The sequence below is a fragment of the Anabrus simplex genome, chromosome 5 (genome assembly GCF_040414725.1).
Source record: "Anabrus simplex isolate iqAnaSimp1 chromosome 5, ASM4041472v1, whole genome shotgun sequence".
In the NCBI taxonomy this organism is placed as follows: Eukaryota; Metazoa; Arthropoda; class Insecta; order Orthoptera; family Tettigoniidae; genus Anabrus; species Anabrus simplex.
In genome coordinates this window covers 431,657,729-431,676,717 of record NC_090269.1, presented here as the reverse complement: position 1 = coordinate 431,676,717, position 18,989 = coordinate 431,657,729, and the positions used below count along the sequence as shown (strand labels likewise).

Sequence of the window (18,989 nt, the reverse complement as noted above, 5' to 3'; positions counted from 1 at the left end):
CGGAGAAACACAACATATACACAGGCAGAAAAATAACCAAAATGAAAACAACGAAAAATCACTGGAAGCTCAAATCAGCCAGAGGTAAGGCCCCATTCACAATGCAAACGTAACCGTAAACTTAACGACGTAACGTAACCGTAAAATTAACGTAAAATTTGTGGTATTCACAATGGACGGACGTACGTGACGTAAAGAAGACCCAGCAGCCAATCAAAACACTGCCGTGTACACAAGCAGGAAAGTCGGGTTGTTACACATTTCTAATCTCGGAGTTTTGTTATATTTCATTACCGCGATGGAATCCAACAACGTGCCAGCAGAATTGATGTTACTGCATACATCTCTTGCTTTGCTCCTGGGAGCTGTGTATCTGAAAAGGCGAAATATACAACGGCGCAGAAGATGGTGGGTTCATCCTTTGAATCAAAGGAGGTTATCACAGGGCGACTTTGGTAATCTACTGCAAGAAATGCGAGAAAATGATCCTCATGAGTTCTTTTTGTACATGCGGATGAAACCTGAGCAGTTTGACACGATCTTAAATCTTGTGTCACCTTTTCTAATCAAAAGAAGTGTAAGGTCTCCTTTGCCGACGTCTATGCGCCTAGCTATCACTCTCCGGTAAGATGTTAGTTTATGATATCGTTTTCGTAAACTAGTAGTCAATCAATCAATCATTACTGATCTGCATTTTAGGGCAATCGCCCAGGTGGCAGATTCCATCTCTCCTGTTTTCCTAACCTTCTCAAACAAGTACAAATAAATTGGAAATTAATTGAACATCCCTCTTGATAAGTTGTTCCAGTCCCTAGCTCGCCTTCCTATAAACGAATATTTGCCTCAACTTGTCCTCTTGAATTCTTACTTTATATTGTGATCTATCCTACTTTTAAAGACACCACTGCAACTTATTCGTCTACTGTACTAATGTCATTCCACACCATACTTCCACTGACAGCACGAATAATACCACTTACAAGTAACTATTCTCATACCGCTTAGTCGAGCAGCTCGTCTCCTTTCTCCCAAATCTTCCCAGCCCAAACTTTGCAACATTTTTCTAACGGTACTCTTTTGTCAGAAATCACCCAAAACAAATCGAGCTGCTTTTCTTTGGATTTTTTTTCCCAGTTCTTCAATCAAGTGATCCTTGTGAGGGTCCCCTACACTGGAACCATACTCCAGTTGGGATTTTACCAGAGACTTATGTGCCCTCTCCTTTACATCCTTACTACAACCCCTAAATACCCTCATAACCATGTGCAGAGGTCTGTACCCTTTATTTGCAATCATATTTATGTGATTACCCCAAAGAAGATATTTCCTTATATTAACACCTACGTTAAGACAGTGATCCCCTTAAGGAATGTTCACCCCATCAACGCAGTAATTAAAAATGAAAGTACTTCTCCTATTTGTGAAACTCACAACCTGACTTTTAACCCCGTTTATCGTCATACCATTGCCTACTGTCTATCTCACAACATTATCGAGGTCATTTTGCAGTTGCTCACAATCTGGTAACTTATTTATTACTTTGTACAGAATAACATCATCTGCAAAAAGCCTTATCTCTGATTTCAGTTCTTTACTCATAACCGGTATCATTTATATATATAAATGGAAACATAAACATCCAAAAATACTGCCTTGAGGAATTTTCTTCTTAATTGTTACAGGATCAGATAAAGCTTTGCCTACTATAATTCTCCGAGTTCTACTTTCTAGAAATATAGCTACTCATTCAGTCACTCTTTTGTCTACTCCAGTTGCATTTTTGCTAGTCTCCCACATTCTGTTGAGCCGGTTATTAATTTTGCAAACAAGTGTAATATAATCGGAAACAAGTACTTCAGATATTGTCTTTAGTATATCCCCAGGAATCGTATTAATTCCAGTTGCTTTTCTAGTTTTCAACTTTTGTATTTTATTGTAAATGTCCTTGTTATCATAGATATATTTTAATATTTCTTTAGTATTAATCACCTCGTCTATTCGAACATTATCCTTGTAACCAACAATCTTTACATACTGCTGACTAAATACTTCTACTTTCTTAAGATCCTCGCATACACTCTCCCCTTGCTCATTAACAATTCTTGGAATATCCTTGGAATTGTTTCTCCCTTAAAGGACCTACACATACCCTTCATTTTTCACAAAAATTTGTATGACTGCCAATTATATTTGCCACCATGTTATCCTTACCTGACTTCTTTGCTAGACTGAATTTCCTAGTAAGGTTCCTTCAATTTCTCCTTATTTCCACAGCCATTTCTAACTCAATTTCTTTCCAACTTGTACCTCCTTCTTTTTACTTCCCTGTTAGAGTATAGTGGGTCTTTATCATTCCTTAGCACCTTTAAAGGTACAAACCTGTTTTCCCATTCCTCAACAATTGCTTTAAACCCACCCCACAGTATGTTATGTTTTCATTTACTGTTTTCCACCAATATTAGTTACTTTTTGAAAACTCCCTCATGCCTGTTTTATCAGCTATATCAAATCAAATCAAATCAAAATCTCTTTATTTGCAAATGAGGTGTCTACCTCGGTGGCAAATGGTACACTAAAATACATTATTGTCAAGCACTAAATTTTAAATTAACAGGAGACGAAGAAAATTTTCCTAGAATACAATATTATACAATTTACGCTAATAATTTTTTCTATTAAACACACACATCATCCTTAATAAATTTATATTGTTTACAAAATTCTACTTATAATATCTTACAAACATAGTCAACTCATATACAGTACGGTATGTGAAATTACTTCTAATAATAGTATACAACTGGTATAAGATTAAAATTAACACTGAATTTATTTACATATTTATATTTTACCCATTCTGGAACCTAAGTAGCATAACGACCTGCTGCGTCTTAACCAGAGCCCCTTTTGCCACCACTTTTCAGAGTTCCTGAAGGGCCTTCACAGCTACCGTAGCGGTCCCAGGGCCCTCGAAGTCCCCACTGTACTTCACCCCTACAGGCAGTCCCCTACTTGGGCTGTCCAAACTCCTTAGACCAGGGGATGGAATTAATTTAATCACACACATTTATTATTTACAATATCCTGCACTGGTCGAATGCCCTCTAACATTTAATTTATTATCTCTGTTGTTTATTCTCTTCTTGAATATCTGTACAGATTTTGGAAAAGGATCAAACACTACCCCTGGTAAACTGTTCCACTCCTTCACGCCCTTCCCAATGAAAGAAAATTTACCCCAATCGCTTCTGCTAAAATTCCTTCTAATTTTGTACTTGTGGTCAGTTCTACCAATATAATTATTTTCCAACCGAAGCCTCTCACGGATATCTCCCCATGCTTCTTCTCCTGTATATGCTCTATATAATCCTATAAGTCTAGTTTTCTCCCTTCTCTTACTTAAAGTTTCCCACCCAAGTTCCTTTAACATTTCTGATACACTACTCTTTCTCCTGAAATCCCCTGTTACAAACCTTGCTGCTTTCCTCTGCACACCATCTAGTTCTTTTATTAGGTATTCTTGGTGAGGATCCCAAACACTGTTTGCATATTCCAATAATGGACGAACCATACTTAAGTAACTGTTTTCTTTTAATTCTTTGTTGCATCCTTTAAGTAGTCTCATTATGACATGTAACGATCTGTATGCTTTCCCATAATGTCATCAACATGACCCTTCCAGTGCAAATTACTTTCAAATCTCACACCTAAGTATTTGCATTTGCCATCTTTTGGGATAACTACCTCATCCAAAGTATATTCAAATTCAGTTTTAAAGCTCCTGTTCGTAAATGTTGTAACAGTTGATTTGCCTCCATTAATCTTCATATTATTTTCTTCAACCCATTCTTGGATACTGTCAAGGTCCCTTTGTAATTCTCAACAATCCTCAATGTTATTTATTTCCCTATAAACAATTATGTCATCTGCATACAATCTTATTTTCGATGTTATATTGTTCCCTAAATCATTTGCGTATATTAAGAAAAGTAACGGACCGATTATACTACCCTGTGCAATTCCCTTCCAGACTTTCTCTTCCTGTGATATATTATTTCCTACTTTGACTTTCTGAACCCTTGAATTTAGAAATGTTCTTATCCAACGTATAACCCTTACGTCCAATCCTATTCCCTCCAATTTCTTTAATAATATTCCATGTTCCACTCTATCAAAGGCTTTGGAAAGATCTATGGCTATGCAATCTAACTGGCCTCCTGAATCTAACTGATCTGATATGTCCTGCTGAAATCCCACCAGTTGTTCCTCGCAAGAAAATTTCTTTCTAAATCCATACTGGCTCATCATGAACCAATTTTTATCATCACATATCCCTCTGATGTACTTGGCTATTAAACTCTCCAGTATTTTACAAACTATACTGGTCAGGCTGATTGGTCTGTAGTTCTCTGGTTTCCTTTTATCACCCTTTCCTTTATAAATTGGTATTATTATAGATTCCTTCCATTCCTTTGGTATCACACTATTATTTATGACATAGTCAAAGAGAAATTTTAAATAAGGCACTATATACCACCCCATTGTCTTTAATACCTCCCCAGTAATTTGATCACTTCCTGCTGCTTTTCCTTGCTGAAGCAGTTGGATTTCTCTGAAAATATCTTCATTTGTGAATGAGAAGCTTCTTGCTTCCCTCTGTGTCTCTCCCTCTCTATCTTCTGTTACGGTACTGACTAATAGACCTACTTTTGAGACCTCTCTTTCTATCCCACATAGCATATTATCTTATCAAATAATTCTGAATCTGTGTCAGTGGTACCCTTTCCTGGTCTCTCTGCTCCAAAGAGCCATTCCTTGCTATCTCTACGATACACACTCCAGTTCTGTGAGAAAATTTCAGCATCCATTATATCATTTCTCAGCCATGATTCAACTCTTGTTACAATATCTGTTAAGTATATATCTATTAAAGTACTCAATTCTATTCCTTTTTGACTTCCAGATCCCTGTACCCGTATCACTGCTCCCTGGACCACCCTGTTTCCCAGCATGTACCTCCCTATAACCCTCTGAAACAAATTTCCTAACGTATTTACCACTGCTTTTTAAGTGAAGCTCATCTGAGTGCAGATCGCTTTCTCCCACCCACCCATTAGGATATAGAAATCTCAATCCGTAGTCTCATTTAAATCCCCAATCACCTTCCAGTCAGTATCCCTCATACACAGTATTCCACTGATAACAATCTCGGCTTCCTTAAACATTCCCCCTGCTGCATTTACCAGATCCCACACATGCTGGTACTTATACCTGCTTGCGTTACATTGTTGGTGCCAATGTGAAACACTACCACAATCTCCTTTCACTGCTCTTTCTCTTCTACTTACCTCAACATCTGCCTTAACTTAATTCCTGGATAACACTCTACCCCGGTTCCATTTCCTCCATGCGCTTTCCCCACATGTCTAATCATGAAATCCCCCATGCACAGAAACTCAATCCTACCCACCCCACTTGATCCCCTTCCTTCCTGGCAGCTTCAGAAGCTACTTCCTCCACCCTTTTCTCCCTCCCACGACACTGTTACACATGTCTTTTTTCTATCCTGTACTGTACGTTTCCATATCCTTCTGCTTTCACACTTCTCAGTATTGTAGTGTAGGAGTACATTAAGTACCTTACTGTCGTGTGATCTTTTTGTACTATCCTAGACAATATTTCTTTCTTTTCTTGGGGGGGGGCACAGAATAATTTATTTTATTTTTCTTTTATTTTCATTCTTCCCCTTATCATATTAAACCACCTGTCTTCTACAATCCCCCCTTTACTTTCTCATCCCTCTTTTACACCTGCTGTATCATGTACATTGTTTGAGGGAGGCCTACCTTCCTGCATGTCCTCCAAGAGTATGCTAATTATCTCCCTCAAACTCTCCAACTCCACCCTCATACTCCTTAATACCTGGCCACATCCACAGTCCCTGGCCATTCTTTACAGAATAATGAAAAGAAAAGATAAGTGATTCTGTGCCCAAAAAAAGAAAGGAAATAAATGTTTTCTAGGATAGTACACAAAGATCACACGATATAAGGTAATTAATGAACGAATACCCTACAATACTACTTAGTCGTACTATATTTTATCCTACAACATCCTGACACCATATTACTGAATTATAAGCTATAAATTTCATTTTTTTCCATATTAAAGTGAAATCATAAGAATAAATGGACAAGAGGGTCCACCTTTTCAATACAATATATCAAGTAAATGATATTACTAAGTCTTGGGATTAGTTTCAGCCACCTATTGGCCATCTTCAGCCAAAGAGTGCTTGTTCCCTATCAACTCCTTTGTTAACATGGCCTACCTGCTTCCTAAAACAAGTCAGACATTAGAAGATTATAACATTAATTTTTGTTATTATATATATTTTAATGTTATGGGCCTAGTTATTCCTACAACACTGTTTTTGTCTGATATACATATATTTTAGTTGTCACATAATTTGTTTAATTTTTATTTGGCTGAAGATGGCCACTAGGTGGTTTAAACTAGTCCCAAGACTTATGTAATATCATTTACTTGATATATTGTATTGGAAAGGTCAATTTATTCTTATAATTACTGAATATCAGTCATAATATTAAGACATATTGTATCAAAACTTCGTTCTGTTTCAGTTTCCTAGCAACTGGCGATTCTATCCCGAGTCTAGCATGGAACTACAGGATTGGAAAATCAACGGCATGCCAGGTGATAAATGAAACCACTCGTGCTATCTGGGATGCACTTCATGGGACATATCTACCGCTGCCTACTGAAGAAGATTTCCGGAGGATTGCGCAGGAGTTCTACACACAGTGGGATATGCCAAATTGCATTGGAGCTATAGATGGCAAACACATTGTCATTCAAGCTCCAAGCAACTCAGGCTCACAATTTTTCAACTATAAAAAGACATTCAGCACAGTTTTAATGGCAGTGTGCGATGCCAATTACCGTTTTACTTATGTTGACATTGGAGCTTATGGCTCACAGTCTGATGGGCGAATATTCCGTCAATCGGATTTTGGACATAGACTTTATGATGGTTTGCTCCCAATCCCTAACTCTCATCCCTTTCCAAATTCAACAAACCCCATGCCATACTACTTTGTTGGCGATGAGGCATTCCCCCTAAAAAGAAATTTAATGAGACCATTCTCAAAGGCTTCCTTAAATAGCTTAAAGACAAAGGTATTCAACTATCGCCTCTCGCGTGCTCGGCGAGTTATTGAAAATACTTTCGGTATTTTGGTTTCTCGGTGGCGTATTTTTCATAGAAATATCAACGCTAAGCCTGAAAATGTGGACAATAAAACAAAAGCAACTGTGTGCCTTCACAATTTCTTAACAGTATCTGAAATGAATTCTCCAGCTAAATTATATTGCCCATCGGGATACGCTGATAAAGAAATGGATGGCCAGGTACAGGATGGTGATTGGAGGATGAACATTCCGGGAAATATGGGTGCACTGCAACGTTTAAGGGGTAATCGCCAACGAGTTGGTGCACAGAATGCAACGTTTGAGGCCCAAGATGTGCGGGATAAAATTGCCGACTACCTCGTTTCACCGGCAGGTGCAATAGATGGGCAAATTGAATACATTTTGAGAGGAACTTTACTCACTGACTAGTGTTTCATTATTCATGTATTGTGATTTTAAATAAATATACATGTTAACTGAAAAATAAAATAAAAATATAAAAAAAAATTCCACTTGTTTCACTGATATTTACAAATTGTTTCTCCTCCGTGCCTTCTCTTTTAAATAAATATACATGTTAACTGAAAAATAACATAAAAATATTTTAAAAAATTCCACTTGTTTCACTGATATTTACAAATTGTTTCTCCTCCGTGCCTTCTCTTTTAAATAAATATACATGTTAAATGAAAAATAAAATAAAAATATTTAAAAATCCACTTGTTTCACTGATATTTACAAATTGTTTCTCCTCCGTGCCTTCTCTTTCGCTTCCACAAGGGTAGTCATAATCTTCAACGTACACTCGTCCTTTATGTCCTCTGGCAGCTGAGATAAGCTCTCAGCCACAAACTGTGAAAAAAAAATTTCTGCACTATTTTGCATTTTTTTCAGTGATTTTACTTGCACTCTCTGCCACTAGTTTTAAATGTTTCTCTATTAATTCATCTTGTGGTGTAGAGGAGCACCGTTTTTTACCACGGCGCTCAATGGATGGGCTGGCCAGAGTTGGAGTCCACTGAGCAGTAGGGGGAGAGAAAGCAGTGACGTCAGAGCTGTTGTCACTCTCTACCTCTGTACCCCCAATGTCGAAAATTCTGAAAAAAGGAGAGAAAACACATTTAAACTGATGGCCGATTTGAGTGTAGTGAAACAGTAAGTAAACAAGAAAACATAGAAAATAATGTAAACAAGACATATATCAATATATATACATACCCATCGTACTCAACGACGCAATGTTCAATTGCAGAGCAGCTGGGATCTGACTGGGAATTATTTCCCAAGTCTGGAAAATTACTGTACGTTTTCCGGGGCTTTATGTGGTCGTCTAAAAAAGACATCGCCTCCAGTAGCGGCCACGGTTCTTTGAAGGACTTGCCTGCTCCACTTCTTGTCTCCATTTCCAGTAATTTTTTTTCTTTACAATATCGCTCTCTCAGGCATTTCACTCGCGACTGGCAATGAGCAACTGAAATACAATTAAATATGCTGTAGTACAAGTGTAGAAAATGTATTTATTTTCACAACCTCTGCTAACTTTTATGTCTCGTCAATGTGTCGTATAATTAATTAAACGAGTTAGCTAACTAGTCTAGGTATGCACGAAAATTAAGGTTATGGGAAATCTCAAATTGTACTTGCCGTCAGATTTCATTGCTACAGCAATTTGCTTCCACGTATTATCTCTCAATACAGAGTCCTTGTAAGTTTTTTTCCTCTTATCATACAAACAAGGATGATTTTGATATAAAATCACTAGTCTTTCGTCGAAAGTAGCCATCGCTCATGAAATACAATGTTTACCGGTACCTATGTTCTGATTGGCAGGTTCTCAAACTTAACGTAAAATTAACCGCAAGAGCTTGGAGTTTGCAATCGCTTAATTTTACGGACTTGCGGTTAAGTTTACGTCGGCGCATTGTGAGTGGTTCCATTAGATAACATGGCCGCTAACTTCTAATTTAACTGTAATTTTAAGTTTACGTTACGTTACGTTTGCATTGTGAATGGGGCTTAACGGGGCGATACGTAAATACTTACCTACGATGTTCACGTGGATCGTTTCGAAAATGACAAGAGACGAAATCATGAAATGAACTCGTGCCTATTAAATTAAAAAGGTAAAATTTAAAAGACTGCCCGTCCTATTCAAACAATAATAACGCCGATTAAAAGCAAAAACGAAAGCGGTTCATTAAATAATAATTAAATAAAAATAACGGCCGGTCACATGAAAATCAAAAAGAGGTAATATAACAAAAAATGGAAAACAGGCCCAGATGGAAACAATACACGAGCTCGATACACAATTCACTATCCTCATAGCATCTCTTCATAATCTGAATTAGGCAACAGGTTCAATCACACACAGAAAACTTTTAATTAGAAAATAATGAAATAAATTGTTACCTGGGAACAAAATACAATGAGTGTGTGACACATAGCTCAGCCCAAAGTAATAACATATTTCTTATGTCCGTATCAACAGGACTTGCCCTTAATGGACGCGATACACGGCCATTCAAATGCGATGTCACTCAACAATGTTTTCAACGAACACTAAAGGAAGAAATTTAAAATTAGGCCGAGCCAAACATCAAGGGGACGAGAAGGCGCGTGCAGGCATAGCGCCCGAGATCAGAGATAAACAAAGCGTTAAAAAGGGAACACATGTACACAGAAATAGTAATGCAAATGTCACCTTGTCATTAAACAATCGTAAAATAGAACAAGTCCACCAGTTCAAGTACCTCGGCAGCATAATAACAGACAGTATGGATCCAGATAACGAAATAGGATGCAGAATTGAGAACGCTAGAGCTGCATTTCGCAGGATGAGCTCTTTGTTCTGTAATAATCATCTAAATCTGAAGCTCAGACAGAGATTAATGAAGTGCTACATCTGGTCAGTACTGTTATATGGAGCAGAAACATGGACATTAAAATGCACAAGTTTCAAACGACTTGCCGCCTTTAAAATGTGATTGCACAGAAGAATGCTTAGAATACCCTGGACAGATATAATAACAAGCGATGAACTCCTAAGGAGAGCTAGGACGGAGCAAGAACTAATAACAACTATAAAAGTTCGCAAAACAGCTTATCTAGGCCACATATTAAGAGAAAAAAAATATGACCTCATAAAACTCATTCTCCAAGATAAAATAGAGGGCAAACGGTGAGTTGGCAGACCAGAGATAACATGGTTACACAACATCAAGCAGTGGACCGGTATTGGGACAACTGAGAGACTCTTCCGACTAGCATAAGGCAGAAAAACTGTATCCAGAGTAATCGCCGACGTCTGGGAAACCAGACATGGCACTTGAAGAAGAAGAAGAATGTACACAACAAGAACAATGCCAAGGCCCCAAGAATCAAAATAAGAATAAACGACACTACCAGGCCATATGATAAGCAATCTACATACTTCACATTCGAAAAATGGTTAAAAGTGTCGAAGAAACAGAGAACGCATAAAAGATAACAGTGTTTAGTAGTATCCGAATGTAGAAGTACGGTTCATGCATAACGTCTCATGCAGATATTCAAGGCCAAACCTACATAAGATCGGAGGCCCAACTCACATAATCAATAAGTTTCTCGTATAGAATTCATATGCTAAAATAGCACAAACCATCCATATACAAGCCCGTCCGATTCACGACAATACATTGAGGACATCGAAGAGCAATTTGGTACACGAATTATAATAATACAGAGAATTTCACGCATGAACAGTAGAATAAAATCGACATAAAAGATGCAACAGAGCTCATTCACACAATAGAATCAATAAATTATAGTAAGACGCAAATCAATGTCCAGAATTGTGAAACAAACATAGCTGATATGAATAACGTTATATGGGCAACAACAGAAGAAGCAAAAGGGGCCACCAATTCAATACAAACCCAAGGAGAGCAAGAAATAGTGGGCAACCTCAATGCCACGAGGCGAAATAGACATGATCCACGAAGCCAACAACCTAAAACAGAATGAAGAATTAAATTAAAACGTAGTTAATTTACGTTAATCAGGCCACACATGTATGTGCAGAGGCATGTTGGAAACCTCTGAGAAAAAACGCATATTCTTCAAGCGTTTAAAATAACGCTTGTTTGCGAGCATTGTGATGCTCGCATAACCCTTCACTAAGAAAGAAGACTCTGAAGAAGAGTCATGGAGAAAACTTGATTAGACAAGATCGGGAGCAAACGTCGTAAAGTCACACCGCGACAAAGGCGACATCTGAGATCTCCTTGGGTTAATTTAATAATAATTCTATTTGTTTCACGTCCCACTAACTACTCTTTTGCGGTTTTGGAGACGCCGAAGTGTCGGAATTTAGTCCCGCAGGAGTTCTTTTTCGTGCCAGTAAATCTACCGACACAAGGCTGACGTATTTGAGCACCTTCAAATACCACCGGACTGAGCCAGGATCGAACCTGCCAAGTTGGGGTCAGAAGGCCAGCGCCTTAACTGTCTGAGACACTCAGCCCGGCATTGGGCTAATTTTGCGTTTACATTAAATGTCAAAGTCAGCCATGATACCGAAATCAATTACACAAGTATTTTGTCTATAAACAGAACCAGATAAGGACAGAAGTGGCCAGGATATGACGCACATTGATATAATCCTGCAATGTTATAATGCGTTAATAATTCTTGTAACACGAAATAAAGACCATACCACATCCATAAATTGTCCTTATTTCTAATAAATATATCGATCATGTAAATTCGAACTTGCTTAACAAAAAATGAGAGCGACTTCCGTAGGGTTAAACTGGCATCGAAGATAATTTTCTACCTCTTAGAAAGTTGACTCTCTGATGTCCATACTATGGCTTAGTAAATATCTCAAACGAAGAATTATACTCGGTACTTCATACATGTTATTATTACTAGGCGAAACGGAATGGAATGCAACTGATATTCACCTAAAACAACATTAAATGATAATACAAAACTTCTTTAAAATACAGTATATTTGTTCGGTCCAAATTGATAACAATCCAATCGAAGTTCATAAAATGCGAGATTATCAGTTCGTGTACATGGAACATTCTCCACGCGAAATATGTGGCTAAGTTCTCCATTCTTCGCACAAATGATGATTACTTTTATTTATCTCATTTTATTCTTACTGTGTATGTGTGTAGAGTATAAATCATGAAGGTAGGTTGGACGTTTAAAATTATTATTATTTTTATTTTTATGGACAGCATTGTGCAGCGTTCGACCAGTTTGCCACAATACATAGTTAATTCACGATTATCCGACCTAAACGGAACCTGGAGAATGTCGGATCAGCGAAAATGTCAGATAATACAGAATTACTTTGAAAATTAACTAAAACAAACAGGAAGGCCTTACTGTATTACTAAAACAATAACATGTTTTACAGCACTCTATTTATTGAATTATCAATTCAATTATTCAGTACATGCAGTCTTGAACAAAAACATGCCAAATATCTTACGAAAAGAAACTTTCACAACCAAGGATGAAAGGAGTTTCCGCCGATATTTTCTCTTCAGTGTTTCCAGCACACCTTGGTCCACTGGCTGACATGATGATGTCACGGTAGGTGAGAGGAACTTGAATTTGATGTCACCACTTCTAAGTTGCTGTTCATTTGGGGGTGTTGGAGGGTTGTCTAGTTGACAAAGAGGTTTTCTAGGGAGATTGTTTGAAGGTAGAAATTTTTCTACATCTGGAACAAACTGTGTAACAAAACAGTCTTTAAGGATGTCAGCAGACATCCAGGCAGCCTTCTGATTCGTGTAATGGACGGGAAGAGTATTAACAGAAATATTTTAAATGCCCTAGGCTTCTTTGCTTTACCAATTACAAGCAATTTTCCTTCTTAGTACCCAGTAACATTACTACAGGCAAGAACAGTAAATCCTTCCTTACTACGCTTGTAGCCAGGTGCAGACGTCTCGGCTTGGGCTGCGAGATTTTTTGATGGCAGCATCTTTAAATTTCGCCCAGTCTCATCACAATTAAAAATGAGATAACTGGTTGATCCTACAGCAAGTATTATTACTTGACTTTCCTTTTTAAATTTCACAACCTCATTGCATTTAGCTGACAGTTTTCCTCCACAGATATTAAGCTGCCCAATGCCGTACCGTTTTTTCCACCGATGAAGCCACCCAGCACTGGCAGTAAATTTAGGGTCCCCTTCATTAAACTCCTTCTGAAAATACACCGCATTTTCTTGCAGAATGGGGATATTGGCAGGCCCTTTAGTCTCCACCAAAAGTTCAAAATTAGGTCTACCAGTGTCGAATGACACGAAATGTCGGATAACCGAAGGTCGGTTGAGCGAGACTCTACTGTAGAGCACAGAGGATTATCGCTAGTGTGAATCCATTTAGGAACTTTTGAAAAAAATTTCCACGACTGGATATCTTATAGAATTACTCAGCACTCGTTTGCCTTCTAGCAGAAAAGCGCCCGAATATTATTCGACAGCGTACGTTTCTACCTGAAGGACTTGTAGCAGACTGATCAACACTATGTGCCAATTGGAGAAACGATAATTAGATGATATCTACGGTTAAACAATGCTAAATATGGCTGCTGCATTGCAGAGACGTTAATTATCATTTAGACACCGTCTAAAACTGATGTTCAACGGGTCATGTTTAAACACTGCCGAGAGCAATGTTTAACCTCAAATGAGAGGAGTGAATCACAATCCGCGGTTCTGTACCATGAAATATGTAATTTGTATTATCAAATATTAACACCTACAACACTAAGAGACAACATTTCATTAAAATAAGGAAACACGATCTATGTAATACATAGCGGGTAATGAGAGTTTGTGATCACCATGTAGAGATGTAACCAAACAACTTCATTCCACTCTCTCTTCAGACTTCTTCGTGCAGTGCAGGATTTGGCAAGTCAGGCTACAGGAGACGTGGTACAATCATAACCCGCGAATACATATCGGGCGGCCACTGATGCCTAAAGCTAACGCCCTAGGTTTATCAAAAGGAAGGCTTCTCGCCTGAATGTACCCGCAGGTGTGCCTTTAGGTTGCCTTTACCACTACAGAACTTCCCACAAGTATTGCAGCAGAAAGGTTTTTCACCGGAATGCATACGCATATGTGCGATAAGGGTGCTATTTTCGCTAAAGGATCTGCCACACATATTGCAGGGGTATGGCTTCTCTCCTGTATGCGTCCGCATATGTCCGGCTAGTCTGCCTTTGCGGAAAAAGCGCTTCCCGCAGATATTGCATAAGTGGTGTCTCTCGCCCGTATGGGTACGCATATGGTAGTTCTTATTGGTTATCTGTCTAAAGGCCTTACCACATAAATTGCAGATGTAAGGTTTCTCGCCTGTATGAACACGCATGTGTTTCGACAAATCACCACCCCGGTTAAACGCTTTTCCACATACATCGCAGCAATGTAACCTCTCATCCGTGTGTGTCCGTAAGTGGACATACAAACCATCTCGTCGGCTAAAAGCCTTCCCACATATTTCACAGCAGTATGGCCTTACGCCTGTATGCGTCAACATGTGTGATCTGAGATTACCTTCGTAGGCAAAAGACTTCCGGCAAGTTTGGCAGGTAAAAGGCTTTTCACCTGTATGTGTCCGATGGTGCTTAAACAGTGTACCTTTACACCTAAAGGACTTTTTACAAATTTCGCAACAATATGGCTTCTCACCTGTATGAGTCCGCATGTGTCTTACAAGGTTGCCCCTCTCACCGAAGAGTTTTTCACAGACTTGACAACGATATGGCTTCTCACCTGTATGCAAGCGCATATGTTTGTTCAAATTCCAAGACCTCGTCATGACTTTCTGACACACTGAACACTTAAGTGACCTCTCCCCCGTGTGCATTCGCATGTGCATTGTAAGAGTACTCCTTCTTGTAAAGCAATTCTGACAAATACCGCAAACATGGTGCACCTGGTCCAAGTGGATCATGACGTGCCTCAACAGGCTGCTTCGTCTACTGAAGATCTTTCCGCAGCGATCGCAAATGAGGGAAGGATCCTCCTTATTTCTCTTGGGATGTCGACGGTTATCCAGAGGTGGATAATCGGCATAGTTCATCTCTGGGCGCAATCTACAAATTGAAAACATGTCACCAACAGTTCTAATTCAACCCCTCTACAAGTCTCACAAAGGGAATTGCTACTGAATATTTCACTCAATGATATCCTATACGGAGAGCTCGTTACTTATGACCATCAAATGCCAGACGGAAAACATCACAACTCAAATTAAGAGTGTAGCCGTGAATATCAAAAGCTCTTGCTTGTAACGAGAACATGTTGAGAATTTTCTCTCGAATGCCTAACGTCACAATATCATACTTCTGACAATTCAGTAATGTACGGGTTCATGGCTTCCTCATTCAGAGAATGAACGAGAAGTGGTCTAGCTGAAAGGAGAAGTGCAAGCTCTTATACCCGGCGAACATTATCTATTGAAATCCGTGAAATCCCATATAAAAACGGCATATGCTTTGGAGTGTTGTTCTTGTTCAACCACACTGCAGTTTGTAGCAGGTGGGTAATTAATTTTTTTAAAGCCCTTGTCTGAGAGAATTCCAGTGTTGTAGGTGCTAACAAAGTGGAGAACACTACCTGTCGACTGTGAGCAAGATCTGCTCAACAATGGCAAATAGTTTATATATATTATTTACTGTGACCCAAAAGTACTATTACGAGTCATGGAGTAGTAATAACACTCTCACTTGGACAGGGAGACAAGTGATGATCAATATGCAGAAAGGTACGCAGAGACAGAATGTGCGGCGAAATTGAGAATAATCTTTTGTCTGTCTTTTTGAATGTCAAGCTGTATGCTAAGGCAAGGAAATTTATGTACTCATGAATGAAGATTAGGAAAATGTGTGTTACCTTGATGAAAACTACTAGTATTAGAGTGAATGTGTGTGTGTGTAGAGTATTCTTTATGTCACAACGACACAGACAGGTCTTATGGCTACGATGCGAGAGGAAAGACCTAGGAGTGGGAAGGAATCGGCCGTGGCCTTAAATAATTCACGTCCCAAGCATTAGCCTGGTGTAAACATGGGAAACCACGGAAAACCATCATCAAGGTTGCCGACACGAGGATTCGAACGCACTAACTCCCGTACGCGAGGTCACAGATGTGCGCCCTTAACCGTACGGCCACCTCGCCCGGTACACCGTTTTCTTGGTGACCTATAATGAGATTTACGGAAAAGAAATTGGTATACGTTACACGTACCCAAGAATGTAACAAGTGGCGTAAAAAATGGGATATTGTTTGGACTATCCGTGACCTTTGAAGGATAGTAGGATATATGGAGGACAATACAAATACTGGCGGCTTTGTTGAAAGTGAGGTTGAAGGATTTAAATGTTTCCGATCTGAAGCGCGAGCTGGAGGAACGTTATGAGGTTAATTCAGGAACCACGGCCGTGTTAGTCACGACATCGAGCAGCAACAGAAACAGAATGTAAGGATACAGGTAAAGAGATTTCTTAAATAGAGGGTGATACTACCATATCTGTTCACATGTTGGAAGTTCGTAGAATGTTATAAAATGACAAGTCGAAAATTATAGTGTACTGGAGAAAGAGCAAGGCAAATATTCAAAGAAACAGGCAGAAAATTATAGATTGACAGAATCGCCGGTATTTCAAATTGATCAAGGACTGACACAAATAGAAACTCATGAAAAGCGAAAAACAATGGCTATAGAGGACTGAACTGCAATACTGGAAAGGAGTTCATAGCAATGAACAGGCCAACCTCTGAATTCAGTACAAGATTAGGGAATGTTGCAGGGACCGTGCGTGTGCAACCACCACCTTATGTTTCCAATACTTCGTGGTCTACGTATAGAAGGCAATTTGAGGCCGCAGTTGCCGCCAATGGGTAGACTAGAGAAGAAAAGCACTGCCTTGGTTATTGTGCAGCAAGGTGATGCGTAGGATATACTCCAAGCAATTCCAGACAGTGAGCAACCTAATTTCAATTCTATGGTGGCACGAGTTAGAAATGAGGTACAATGACAAAAACCTTCAACAAATTTAACATAGTCAACTTCGTAGCAGACACACCAAAAACGTGGCGAGGCACTACAAGAATTTGAGGTAGACATTGCGCGAGTTGCTTGTATGGCGTATCCTTAAGCTCCAAACGATTTCATAGAATAGCTATGTGTAGAGACTCTTGTGATGGGTATACCCGACCCAGAATTGCAACGAGCCCTTCGTCTGGCGCACTCAAATAGCTTAGAATATGCGAAGTTGATAGAACAGCGAGTAATAGGGGCTGATGTAACAGATGATGTTATTTTTGGGATGGATATAACGACTAATTTGAGCTCACTTTCGATCTGAAACGAGGATGCTTGAAATTCGCTAACGAAGACGTCATTCTTAGCGGATGAAGCAGAAGCGACAATATGATCGTGGGTCAAAAGGATAACACAGACCGAGAAGTGAGGGCAACTGTCGAGCCCGTTGCCGAAGAAGACTATTGGTGGGAAAAGGTGTTGTAAATGCCAAGGGGCCTACCCCAATCAGAATGATGAACCTAAATGAACTACCAGTACCATCGAAGAGAGGCACTCAGGTGGCCTATTGTAATCCGGTATAATCCATTGTTCGTGGGGAGACAACGAAGGATACCCAGGATGTCCATCACCTTTTAAAATTAACTGAGACCTCGGACATACTATGCTAACGCAGGCCAAAGTCAAAGAAATGTTCAAATATTAAGACGTCCTCACAATCGAGTACTCTCCGCACGGCAGGATGAGTGTCGTGAAATATATATCAACCACCGGAAATATAAAAGCGATCAGACAGCGCCCACGATGCTCACCACTATCAAGAAGAGAGGGGCTGAGAGAATTGTTTGTAATACGTATAAGCAGGGTGTTACTTACATGTTTACTAGTCCACGGACGTCGTCGGTGATTTTAGTGACGAAAAATGACGGTTCGACCAGATTTTGAGCGGACTAGCGACAGCTGAACACCAAGACAGTGAAATACATCCATTATCCAGGACAGACGGCAGTCTAGACGCATTTTTTGTATCCCAGAAGTTCTCCACTCTGGACTTGAAAAGTCGATTTTGGCAAATAGAAATGGAGGCCGAAGACAGAGAGAAAACAGCGTTCTCAATTGGTACGGGACTTGGGCACTTCACGGTCATACATTTTCGACTGTGCAATGCACGAGCTACGTCTGTAGGACTGCTGGATACAGTACTCTGACCTCTGTCGCGGGAAACCTGCTTTGCTTACTTGGATGACGTAAGAGAAACAGGTAAGACTTTCGATGAACATCTGTCAAACCTGAAGCACGTCTTTAAGCGACTGCAAGCATCAAGCTGAAGCTGAATGCCAAGGTCAGTTATTTGGGAGATGTTTCCGAAGACGGTGTAGCCGCAGACTCAGAGAAGATACGTGCAGAAGAATGCCCTGTCCCCAGAGATGTAATAATAATAATGCTAATTGTTTTACGTCGCACCGACACAGGTAGGTCTTATGGCGACGATCGCAGAGATGTACATGAGCTCAAGAATTCCTTAGGACTATGTGCCTACTATTGGTATTTCGTGCCTGAATTTGACAACATAGCTATACGGATAAACAGGACGATTGAAAAACACTTTCCAAAGTTGCAGACGTCAATCAACGTGACTGGGATGAACACTTGTCATTATTTTCAATGGCATTAAGGTTTTCGAACCAAAAAACGACAGGACAGACTACGGCTTA

The 18,989-nt window shown here is 39.4% G+C and overlaps 2 protein-coding genes across 2 annotated transcripts in view; one reads left to right on the top strand and one right to left on the bottom strand.

Moving 5' to 3' along the window:
- The first annotated feature begins 298 nt into the window (after window positions 1-298).
- Window positions 299-7,641, top strand: LOC137501025 (uncharacterized). The gene is made up of 2 exons (XM_068227878.1): window positions 299-624; window positions 6,645-7,641. The coding sequence occupies exons 1-2, from the start codon at window positions 299-301 to the stop codon at window positions 7,639-7,641; spliced, it is 1,323 nt and encodes a 440-aa protein (XP_068083979.1).
- A 4,931-nt stretch (window positions 7,642-12,572) lies between these two features.
- The window catches only part of LOC136875058 (zinc finger protein 28-like), a 32,393-nt gene continuing 25,976 nt past the window's right edge, over window positions 12,573-18,989 (bottom strand). The window contains exon 4 of the mRNA XM_068227967.1: window positions 12,573-15,324. Coding sequence (XP_068084068.1) covers window positions 14,226-15,324 — 1,099 coding nt within the window. The 3' untranslated portion in view covers window positions 12,573-14,225. The remainder of the gene's footprint in view (window positions 15,325-18,989) is intronic.